Genomic DNA, 11,610 nt, shown 5'->3' on the forward strand with positions numbered 1-11,610 from the left:
TGGAGGGGACAGTCAGAGATGGAGGAGGCCCAGCGGACCGGAGTGGATTGGAGGTGATTTTTCCAGAGCCCTAGAAGGCAATGTCCCAGTGGATCTCTGGGCGAAGAGCTCCCTCCACAATAGGAGAAATCCCTTGGGAAGCCTCGTGGGGGGGTCTCATCTCCAGTTCTCCTCAAATCCACCGCTCCCCTGGACTCAGCCATCCCTCCCCGAGACCCTGGCTCGGGTTAGACCCTGGGTTGGGATACCGGCCCCATTTAGCAACTTCGTGTTCTCAGGCAAGTTGCTTAACCTCTCTGGACCTTCATTGTCCTTGCCTATAAAGTGGGATGATATACCACGTAACTCATAGGGTAGTTGTTAGGGCTGTATTAGTACTTTTAAAAACTAGTTCAGTGCCTTGAACAGAGCAAGCACTCCACATTGTTGCTGATTAATATTATTATCGTTACACTATTATAACGGCGGGGGCAGCCGCCCCAGCACTCCCAAGGGTCCCTCAGACCGCGGGCTGGCTTCCAGGGCCCTGGCTCAAAGCGCCTCTCCCCGCGCGGCCCCTAGAGGGCGCCCGGAACTCACTTGTCCTGTGTTTCCGTGTTGGAGCCTCTGGTCCGGCTCCCACTTCTGGGTGGTTGTTAAGTCGCCGCCGCCTCCAGCTTTCGGGTCTTGCGACTCCTCCCGAAGGAACGGAAGATACGTGGGCTCTGGGACTAAAGGGCTGAAAACCTGAAGGGGAAGGAGCAGCTTCCACCAAAGCCCTCCTTAGGGTGACACGCAGCAGTGGGGGGGGGGGGGGCTGCGCCCCTTTTGTCCCCCAGCCCTTAACAGCCTTCTTGCACACAAAGGGAGGCCGGATTTCCATAGGCTTCAGGGAGGCAGCGGCGACCGCTGGACCTTCTGAGCCTGGCTAGGGTCCTCGGCTGGAATCCCGGGCGGCCCGCGGGCCCCAAGCCCAGCCTCAGCGCTCGCTGGAGCCCGGGGGCGCGCGGCGGAAGCGCGGGCCTAGGAAATCCCCACCCCCAAGCCGCCGGCAATCAAGTTAGGCCCTCCTCACTCCGGGCAGGGGGAGGGGGTGTGGGGAAAGGGAGTGCCCTCGACGAGGTGGGGTGGGGTGGGGTGGTGGTAGCCGCGGGTAGGAGCTTCTTGGGGTCGGGACCGCCGCGAGTTTGAGGGAACTAAGAATGCCAGCACTAGAGAGTGTGCGTGTGTGTGCCCAGCACCCGCACACCTGTAGCTCCCTGCCCTGGTGCCACATCGCACACCCCAGGGGTCGCGCAGAGGGTGGAGGTATGTGAGGTTGTCCACAGCGATGCAGGCTGTGACCGAGGAGATGAGTTCGTAGGCACCCCTCCCAACACAACATGAGCACCCCACCGCCTCCTCCACTCACTCACCCACCACCACCCTCTCCATCGAACACACTATCTTAAGATTCTGCTCTGATTTCTTTGGAAAATCCGAACCGGATCTAGCCCTCGCTCAGCTTGTTTCATCGGGCTCCCCGGGATAAGGAGTCCAGGCGTGGGTGCAGGGGAGCGGTGCCAGGGGCCTCCCTGGGCTGGCATTGGGCAAAGAATTCGAGCCATGCGGGAAAAGCGGAAGTGACTCGCGTTAGTTGCCAGGGCAGCGGCCTGGCCGTGAGGCTCCAAACTCTGAGCTGATTAGGGAGCAAGACTCCAAGGACTGCGTGGGAGTGAGAAGCGTGTGAAGATGGGCACGAGGGGGGGAGCTTGAGAGAAGGGGTCTCCTCCCGCATCTGGTCTGAGGGGCCCTCAAGGCAGCCCCGGGGTCCCATCTCCGCACCTCCCGCGGCATTGCCTCCGATTCCCAACTGCCCAGCCGGGAGGGAGGTCCCTCTTAGTAGTAGTCTCATACACCTGGAAACACCTTGCCCGCCTGCAAGCACACCATAAACAGGATGCCCATCTGGGTCCTGGGCCCAGGGCAAACCCCACACCTGCCACCACAGTAGGGACGTCACAAGGCAGTGCTCAGGCCGTGCCCACACAGCCCCCAAGCACAGATCGGCACAAAGCCGCTATTATAGTTAACAGGTTGAGCCAGATTCTCTGTGTACCACCGGCGGCACAACACAGGCCTCTAGGACCCCAGCCCTGCCTGGGTTTCTGGGCCCCACGGGCCACCACCCACTCAGCCACCCCGCTGGGCTGCGCCTGGTCTGAGCCCGAGCAATTTGGTCCGGGCAGTGAGCTCACTCAAGCCAAGGAAGGAAGCCGATCTTTCTGCCCAGTCAGGTTCGTTAATTCCTCTTCTCTTTCCGCACCTCTCTTCACAGTTATTCGGACACTGAGTTCCATTCCTATTTCTGAACAGAGACGACCATTTCCGGCAGGCGCGGTGGCCAGCCGGGAGTTGTGAGCTTTCTGCTGCGGGTTTTTGGCCCTGACTGTGACCCTCGCAGCCCCCTCTCCACCAGCCTCCGCCCCCCCCCCCCCCACCAGGGGCCGGGGTGTGAGGGTTCAGCTGCCCCCGGCGGGGCCCCGAGCCATCCTAGCCTTTCCCCGCTGCGGCGGCCTCGGCCGATGCGGGATTCGCCGGAGATTCGGTCCCAACGAATTCCCGGTGGAGACGGGGGAGTCTTGCGCGGCCCCTGGGCTCCAAGAGCCTCGGTGCCCCTGGGAGTCTGGCACCCCAGGGACGTCTCCCCCGAGGGCCTGGGCGCGTGGGAGGGGCCCCTGGAGAGAGCGCGACCCTGGCCTCCCGCGGCCAGCGAGCGCCGAGAGCCAGCGCGTACCCCGGGAGCCGGCGCGCGCGGAGCCGGGTGACCTCCAGGGCCCGGAGCCCGGCATGCGGGATGCCCACTTCCACCCGAGTCCCGGACAAGCTGGACCGGGTCGGAGAGCGGTATGGCGGAGGGGGCATACGCCCGCGTGGTTATGAGTGTGAACCCTAGCTGTTTGTAAAGATCAGGGAGGTAGAAGGTATTTCGGGGAGGGGTGTATAATGCCTGATTTTGCAGTTTGTTTTGTAAAAGGGGGCGAAGGGTTCTGGGGAAGAACCTGGATTGGAGCCTGCTGGGGAGGTTGTGTTTGTTCTGGGCAGAGGCTCCCCACTCCTGACTCAGCTGGACAGTCTGTGGCCAGAAAATATCCAGTAGCCTCTGGGGCCAGCAGCCTCTCGAGGGGGGTCTCCAGGATTGGGAGGTGGGAGGAAGGCCCCAGTCTCCGCTGAAGTTCACAGACTCTGGAATCTGACAGGGGCGGGGGGGGGGGGGTGCACTGAAGGTGCATCTTACAGACATAAATGGAGAAGATACCTCGCCAAACGGAGAAGGTACCGGCCTGGCAGCTCCAGTCCCTGCAGGACAGGAGGGATCAGCTAGACCTGCCCAGGCAGAAGGAAATGAATTTGGTGGTTCCGGGAGGCCATTTCCGGATTTCTCCTGGCCAGGTCCTGGGTGTTTCAGACGGTGCAGGCGGGAGGCGGGCTGCAGACCCCGTGTTGTGGCCAGAACCTTCTCCCCAAGGCAAACTGCATGTCAGGGCCCTGCCTGGTCACCCAAAGGGTCTGGGGGGCAGGGCGGGAGGGCCAGCCTTAGTCCTTCGGACCCAGAATCCTCTTCTCCTGAGGAGATCAGGCTCCACGGGGGCCATGGATGAGGGATGGATAAGCACGGCCCCACCCAGTCAAATTTCCCTTTGGGCCTACTAGGCTGGGAGGCTGCTGGGCTTTGTCCCCCACCCCCATGGCATGGCAGGTCCAGGATGGTGGCCTGGGCAGGGATGAAGGAGAGTGTCTCCGATGGTTTCTGTGACTCTGAACCCTCCCCGCCCCCCCACACACACATAGCTCTGTATACCTGAACAAGTCCCACACCCACTCCCTTCTAGTTTCTAGCCACCAAGTTCTGTCACACTCCCATCCCAAAGAAAGAGCCTATCTCCCCCCCCCCACTTAATTCCCCCAGGATGGCATGTCCTCAGAGCCTCCACCACCTAGCTTCTTTCAGAAAAAACAAGTCAGTTTTGTGCACCTGAGATTGGTCTCATAGGCAGAAGGACTGGATGTTACAGGGAGTGTTGTGTCCCATGGCTGCTGTCCTGGCTGGAGTGGGTGTGGGGCCCCCTGAAGGTCCCTAGGAAGTCACTTACTCAGATCTCTACTAGGCCAGACTAGTGCTGGGAGCCAGGAAATCCTACTAAGAGCACTACAGGATCCTGGCCCAATTACTGACTCACTGTGCTCCAACCTGTGGGGCTTACTGAGGAAGGGCCTAGAACCCTGGAACTCCTAGGAGATATTAGTACCCCCCCCCCCCGTGCATCACACACCCTACCTTAGACCCCCACACACCAGCAGTGCGCAACTACACCCACTCAATCACAACCAATCACACGCACTCACCGACAGGGACAGTCACCCACGACGATCCACACTCTCTACCTCATTTCCCCATTATATACTGTCACACACAAGTATATATAGTAAAATACACATCTCATACATGATTACATGTCACACATGATTACATATCACACCCAAGTGTATTCACACCATTACGGGTGATTCACGATTACAAACATTCGCACATTTAACACAAAAATGGATTCACGAGGAGAAACTCACATGTACTCTCACACACATTGACACGGGAGTCACACACAGTCACAGATTTGGGTGGGTGGTCACCGGTACCCCGGAAGACACAATCACATTCGCACATGGTCACACAGACCACTGCAAGTTCGTATGTATGATGCTAGTTTTGATTTGCGACTTAAGCAGAGACAAGCACTTAACAATAGTTGCCAACACAATGAGACGCTTAAACACTGTTTCATTCACGATCAGTTACATCCTGAAGGTCCATGCCATCACAAACACACAATGCACACGCGCGCAACCCTCACACCCAAAGACCGTGTATCTTCTCAAGCGTCCGCGTCCCAGGAGAGCCTGGCACTCCTTCCTTTCCTCAGGTCTGTTTCTCTCTGTCCCCCTCCTTCCCTCTCTCCAGGACCTGCAGGTCCTGGCCCCCGGGTGTCCCTTATGCCCAGACAGCAGCAGCTGCCCCAGTGGCACCATTTCACACCAAACCCAAGTAGCTGCAAGGTGCTGGGCTCAGCAAGGAGCAGGTAGCCCTGACTCCGGATCCGGAGGGTTTTATTATTTTTTCACATAAATTACACAAGCACTTTATAAAATGGTTACACAGAAAACACCTTATAAGTGCATAACTTAAGCTCCCCGTATGAACAGGATCTGGAGAAGCAGGCTGAGTCTGTGTGAAAACCTGCCTGTGCGTACCTGGGTGCGGCTAGGATGTGTGATGGGGGCCTGGAGGGCCGTGACGCTGTCGTGTGTGGGGTAGTGTGTCACAGTGTGGCCGTAGCCTCGTGTTTGTGAGAAGTGCCATGCTGTTCACAATGCAGCTGGGTCACCCCTAGCTTATGCCTGACAGTGAGAGTCAAGGGTGTGAAGGCGATGGCCCTATGTGTGCATGACACTCTGCCGTAGGTCCTCTGTGTTTGGCTCTGGGTGACACCACCAGAGACCGTGAAATCACCTCTGTGTGGGCCTGCGGGCGTCCACGTGTGATGGGGAGTGGAATACAGAGTTCTTCCCAGAGCAAGTTCAAACGACAGCCCCTGCTGTCCTCTGAGGACCCCAGAAACTTATTCCCCAACGTCCTCTGCCTCTCTCAGTCCCACGTTAAAAATCAGAATAAAATAAAATAGACGTAAACCGAGAGGACTCTGAACAGTTCCAGGGGGGCGCGGGACCACTTAGGCGTCTGGAACGAGGTCGCGTGTCCCTGTCTCCCGCGCTTTTTTCCCCCCACCAAAGAGAAAACAGCGTTGGCAGGAGCTCCGCCGAGCGCAGGGGGCACCGCGTTCCCCTCCCGCGCACAGTCTGAAGCAGGAGGGGGTGGGAGAGAGTCCCGGCTCTCAGCCTCCGCGACCCCTCGGCTGGACCCGGGCTCTCTCCGGGCAGAGCGGGCAGGCTCACTCGCAGGCGGACGCCACGGACGTGACGCTGGTGATCTTGGTGGAGTCGTCAGACCACGGCTGCAGATTCTGCAGGGCGAAGAGCGAAGAGTTGTGCACGCATAGCGGGTCGGCGGGCAAGGGCTGCGCCAGACTCTTCTGGAAGGCCTCTTGCTGCAGCTGCAGGAGAATGCGGTTCGCCTGCTGCCTCTCAGCCTCACGCTCCTCCGCGGTCTGCCGCCTGCACCGGGGACAAGCCATTACCGACGTTACCGACGCTTCGAGCGCGCTCCCGGGAAACAGCCTGGACGAGCACTGCTTCCTTCACAGCCCCCAACTCCAGCTTGGGCCCCTTTAACACACACCCTAATCTTGAGGGTCCTGACACAGACTGGAAACCCCACAAGTAAATGGAGCGCAGGAACCCCGGGGGAGCTGTGGGGAAATCCGCCAGGCCCAAGCATCTGGAGCTCCCCGTGTCCCACTAGCCTCGGAGGGCGCAGCCAGAGGTAGGGTGGCATCTCGCCTCTCCCCAGCTCTGCGGTGCCAAGCCTGAGGCGCCTCACCCTCCCCACCAGTCCAGGGCAGAGGCGGGAGCCGGTGGATTGCCTTCGAGCTGCTTTGCCAGACCTCTCTTCTCTGCAAAACTCTCGCAGCCTTCCTACCTCCTGGGCCGAGCCCTGTGCCCTGCCGGGACTCCCGCCAGACCAGCGCCTTTCTCCGAGGCGGTCCAGGGAGGCGATGACTCACTTATTCCATTTAATGCCTCCCCTCCACCCCGTCAACTGAGATCAAACGTCTGTCTCTAAGGTGGACAGACCTAATGGGAGTCCCGGGGGCCTCCAGAAGCAATTTGTAGGCGATCGATGAAGCCGCGCGAAGCCGGCGAGGGCCTCTCCCAGCGGTGGACGCCGGCCTCCTGCCCGCCGCCCCTTCTTGCCTTTAGCTCCGCGCGTCTTTCTGTGTCTCGCCTTCCCCTTCTTTCCTGCATTTCAAACTGCCTGAACCTTTCTCTTCCTTTTCGGCTTTGTGTCCTTCTCTCTTGTTGTCTCTCACCCCACCCTCTTTGTTCTCTCAGAATTAAGAGAATTTGTTTGAAACGAAAATGAAGGTTTAGTCATCCATTGCTTTCTTTTATTACCCTAAGACTTCTTCAAGCTGCCCGGTTTTTCCTTTTCTCCCTGGGGTGGGGTGTTTATCTTTGCCCCTTCCCTTCTCTTCGCCTGACACTCTCGGTGATCCCAGAGCCCCTTGTCTTCCAGGGACCTGCCTCGCTCCCTCCTCTCGCCTAGGCTGCAGCCCTGGTGGAGCCTTGGGAACACTAGTGCCCACACCCCTACTCTGCCAGCCCTAGCTACCTCTTTAACTAGATCCCAGAGGTCTGAAGCCATATACTCCATTTCTTCCCCAACGACAGGAATGGGGTGGAGGCAGAGTCGTGGGGGCAGTGGCTTCCTGTGGAAGCCACGCCGGTGGAATCCCGGGCAGATCCCTCGCCTTCGTTCAGAAAAAGAGGAAACTCCAATTCCTTCCTCCAGCGCTAGGCCCACTGGGCCACGGCCCCGCGCACGTCGCCCAGACTCTCCTGCGCTCTCCCCCCTGAGGCCTGAGCTAGTGAGAAACTTCTGGAACCAAACTTGTGGAACCAAGTATGCGGGCCAGATGTGCGGGAGGGGTGCAAGTGGGTACAGCTGGAGAAAGCGCGGTGCTGGCGGTGAGTAAGGCTGCCTAGGAGTGTGGGAAGTCGAGAGAGAGAGAGAGAGAGAGAGAGAGAGAGAGAGAGATGTATGCATGGTGGGGGGATTTTAGTGTACTGGGTGTGTGACGGGAGAAGGGTAAATGTGTGTGTGGCGAGCGCCCGCACACACACAAACACACACACCCATCTGCTCCTAATTGATCCCCCTTTCAGTGGGACTCTCCAAAACCCCGCTGCAGCCGGTAGGGATTGATTTTCCTCTTCCAGGGTGGGAGACCGTCTGCGTGAGGGCCTGGCTGAGTGTCCGGGGAGGAGGGAGTCAGAGGGGCCCAGGCTCCCGGTTTGGGGCCCGGCAGCTCCGCCAGGAGCCCTCTCTGGGGCGGCAGAAAGGTGGCGCAGGCCATCCGGCCTCCAGTCTCTGGGACGGAGGAGGCATGTCTGTAAGCGCTACTTTGTGCAAACAAAAAGTCCCTCAGCGTTCACTGATTCCCAAAGCGCGGACTGCAAGGACTGACTGTGCTCTAGCCCCGCAGGTTCCCCAAGCAGCGGCGGTGACCAGCCGCGTCTACACCAGCATTGAGCGTTAGGGTCAGAAAGCCAAGAAGCCTCCTGTAAAACAGAGCGGGGGCTCTCCAGCCCCACCCCGGGCATCGGCCTCGGCTGCTCCCGGTTCCTGGCGAGCCTAGCAGGGAACCGATCAGAAGCCGGAGAGCGGAGGGGGCGTGAGCGCCCCAGGAGAGACCCCGGGGCTGAGAACTGCCTACCCCGCGCGCGCTCACCTCCACTTCGTCCGCCGGTTCTGGAACCAGGTTTTGACCTGCGCGTCGGTCATTTTGAGCGCCTTGGCCAGGGCGGCGCGCTCGGCCGAGGCCAGGTACTTCTGCCGGTGGAAGCGCTTCTCCAGCTCGCAGATCTGCAGGCGCGTGAAGGACGTGCGCGGCTTCTTCTTCTTGGGGGGCGTCCGGTTCTGATAGGGGTGACCTATACGGCGTGTTACAGTGAAGGGTGAGAGGGCCACTGGAGCGGGAGACAGACAGACGGCAGAGGCAAGCGGCAGAGCGTCAGGAGGCGTCCCAGGCCCGACTCCCCGCGATCAGCGAGCGCAGAGGCCAGACCCCAGGAACGGGGCCGCGATCCTCCCGTCAGCCCTCAGCTCCAAGCCCGCGGCGGGAAACGGCCCCCTCCCGCCCGCCAGGCGGACGCCGCTGCCGCCGCCACGGAGGCCTCCCTAGCCCCGGGCTCTCTCGTGCCCAAGCCAGTCTCCTTGAGGGGCTTGTCTGAGGCGAGCTAAAGGTCGAAGCCCCCCTCTGCTCCAGGAAGCTGCCCAGCAGCTTGAAGCCGCATCTGATCAAGGCGGGGGTGGGGGTGGGGGTGGGGGGGGGAACCCTGGGTCCTGACCTGAGCCGCCACCAACACAGCAACATACCCAGACACATCACATACCAAGGGGCAAATTACCTATCTATACACCCGGCCTGACAGACAGGCACACAAGCAGACACATACAGGACACAGGGCAACACAAGGTGACAGTCATTCACTCCCTCAGAACCTTCTTGGGGCCTGAAGCCAGATTAGGGCCGCCGGTGGCTCCCCTAGGTAGGCCCTGTGTGGAACAGCTTTCACCAGATACCTAAGACCAGTGGGTTCCAGGCTGAGGGTTCCATCAGGGCCCTTCAAGACTGGACTGGCCTGGGTGGGCAGGGGGAGTGGAATGGCCAGCAGGCTCTGCCTCCCCAGGCCTGAGAGGACTTAGGTTGGGGTCCTGGGGTCCCTTGAGTACAGGGTCCTTCCTGGAGGCCCAGGGCAGAATGGCTGTATTGCCTCTGCTGACCCCCTAACTCCTTTCCACCGTTGGGCCCTGGAGCCCGAGCCCCATGGGAGTCCCACCTCGCCATCGCCATCGGCAGCGGCCAGTACCTCCCGCCGCCTCTAAGGCCCAGCCGGGAACCCAGGCTCAACTCGTGGCTACTTCTCAGCGGGCTTGGGAGCTGGGCTCGGCGGGAGGATCGAGGATCCTCGCCTCGGATCCCAGGAATGCTAACGGGTAGCTGGAAGTGAGGCCGAAGCAAAGGGCCCGCGCGTGAGCGAGAGCTGAGTGCCGAGAGCGGAAGCGAGAGCGGAGGGAGCCGGAGCGAGCGGTGGAAGGCGCGGAGCAGGCAGCGGAGAGGGCGGCAGTCGGCCGCCGCGGAGTGCGTAATCGTCCCAGGAGTTGTCCTTGGGCCGCCGCCGATCGATCGCCGGTCAGGCCGGTGCATTATTCACACTGGAGGGAACGGGGCTGGGCCCAGAGGGGAGGACGCCAGGCCGGGACCGAACGAAAATGAACCGGGAGGCTCAGCCTCACGCTGCCACCGACCTGGACGAAGCCCGCAGTCCGGGAAAGAGGGCCCACCAGCTCTGCTGCTTTACTCAGGCTTCGGGCCTCTGCCGGCCCGGCAAGCGCAACCGACACTGGAGCTCGGAGCGCGAAGTGAAGTGGGGTGTGTGGGGTGTTTGAGAGCGTGTGTGTTTGTGTGGGGAGGGGGACGAGAGGTGGGGAACCTGTTCTTTCCTAGCGTCTGATTCTGGGGCTCTTCGCCTCAGCCAGAGAACGTTGGCCCGGACGGAAAAAACAGTTTGTTCACATCCGGCCCCTTTCTCCAAGATTCCTGAGCCCCAAAAGCCGGGGTGAAAGGTAGTCCCGAAGCTACATCCCCCTTCCCTCGGCCACACTGAACCCAGCGACTCCGAGAGGGGATCAGGGAGCGCTTTTCAGAGTAGGGGTCCTGCGGGAGGGACGGAGAGGGGCCCAGGACGGGAGAACTCTTCGAGCATGACGATTCCGCGAGCGTGGAAAGGTGGCAGGCGGCTGAACTCGGGGGAAGCACCGAGAGGAGCTGGGTAACCTGGTGCGTAGAGGGGGCTGCGGGAGCCACTGGGCAGGGGAAAGGTAGCGCAGAGCCCGGGCCGCGGCCAGGCGGGGCGCGCGCCGGCCGGACTCACCTGTGAACCTGTCCTTTGTGTATCTGCGGTTACTCTCCATCCAGGGGAAGGTGAGGCCGGTGAGGTTGTTGACACCCGGCACAGCAGGCACGGAGGGAACGGTGGGCAAGCCGGTAGCCAGAGGCTGGGGGTGGGCCACCGCTCCAGCTAGCGGCCTATGAGCCGGCACCCGGATCACCCCTGCAGCGCTCAGCGCCCCCCCGCCGCCGCCGCCGCCGCCCCCGCCGCCGCCGCCTCCCGGACCGGGGCCGCCCGCCAAGGCCATGTTCACGTTGTAGGAGCCAGCCAGCGGGCCCATGCTGCAGGCGCCGCCGCCGCCGCTAGTAGGGCCACCAGGGCCGCTGGGGCCGCCGGCACCATAGGCCCCCGCGCCCCCGGCCCCCGCCCCGGCCGCGGGGCCCCCGCCGCCGTAAGCGTAGGCTCCTCCAACCAAACAGCCAAGGCCGTATTCTCCGTCCTGGAGGCGCGAGGCGGGCCCCATGCAGCCGCCTTGGTCCGGGCTGTTGAGGATCTGGTCGATGCCGAAGCTGATGGGCTCCGCATGGCCGGGGTGGAGATGGTGCGGACCCAGGTGCTCCATGCTGGCCCCCGGCCCCGGCCCCGCGGGGGGGGCCTGGGCGGCGGCGATCGCTGTGTTTGGCTCGGGGGGCAGCGCGCAGGGGCGCGGAGGCGGCAGCCGCTCCCGGCTGCGCGGAGACTTGGAAGCGAAGTGCGCAGAGGGCTAAAGTAGGGGGGAGGGGAAGGAGAGAGGGGGCGCCGTATTCTTCCCCTCTCAGGCTGCTCCTTCCCCTCTCCGTCTGCTAGCTCGATGTTGACTCTGGGACATCAATCACCAGGCGAAAAAGCCCGGTGCAAGCGAGCCTAGCCGTTTCGGCCGGGTCTCTCCATTGGCTGTGCGTGGAGAGGAGCGGGGTGAATGACAGCGCGGGGGAGGGGCGGAGAGGGGGAGAGGGAGGCCGGGAGCCGAGACTGATGCAG

The 11,610-nt window shown here is 61.6% G+C and overlaps 1 protein-coding gene across 2 annotated transcripts; it reads right to left on the minus strand.

Annotated features, from left to right (window-relative positions):
- Positions 1-4,570: 4,570 nt before the first annotated feature.
- Positions 4,571-11,469, minus strand: TLX1 (T cell leukemia homeobox 1). 2 transcript variants are annotated; one of them, XM_060641702.3, is made up of 3 exons: positions 10,633-11,469; positions 8,427-8,664; positions 4,571-6,189 (listed from the first exon to the last, which is right to left on the minus strand). In XM_060641702.3, exons 1-3 carry the CDS (start codon positions 11,210-11,212, stop codon positions 5,967-5,969), a joined length of 1,041 nt encoding a protein of 346 aa, XP_060497685.1. In that variant the 5' UTR covers positions 11,213-11,469; the 3' UTR covers positions 4,571-5,966. The 2 variants fall into 2 exon arrangements, with proteins under 2 accessions (XP_060497685.1, XP_060497686.1); XM_060641703.3 differs by having other exon boundaries at positions 4,576-6,189; positions 8,427-8,628; positions 10,633-11,464.
- Positions 11,470-11,610: the final 141 nt, after the last annotated feature.

This window comes from Panthera onca, chromosome D2 (genome assembly GCF_046562875.1).
Source record: "Panthera onca isolate mPanOnc1 chromosome D2, mPanOnc1 haplotype 2, whole genome shotgun sequence".
NCBI lineage: Eukaryota > Metazoa > Chordata > Mammalia > Carnivora > Felidae > Panthera > Panthera onca.

What these genes read in the sequence shown, in the direction of transcription:
- TLX1 (XM_060641702.3), bottom strand. Translation starts at nt 11,212, where the DNA reads ATGGAGCACCTGGGTCCGCACCATCTCCACCCCGGCCATGCGGAGCCC. An exon ending in CACAAAGGACAGGTTCACAG is followed by an intron (nt 8,665 to 10,632) that starts GTGAGTCCGGCC and finishes CTCCCGCTCCAG; the next exon opens with TGGCCCTCTCACCCTTCACT. An exon ending in AACCGGCGGACGAAGTGGAG is followed by an intron (nt 6,190 to 8,426) that starts GTGAGCGCGCGC and finishes TCCCCGGTGCAG; the next exon opens with GCGGCAGACCGCGGAGGAGC.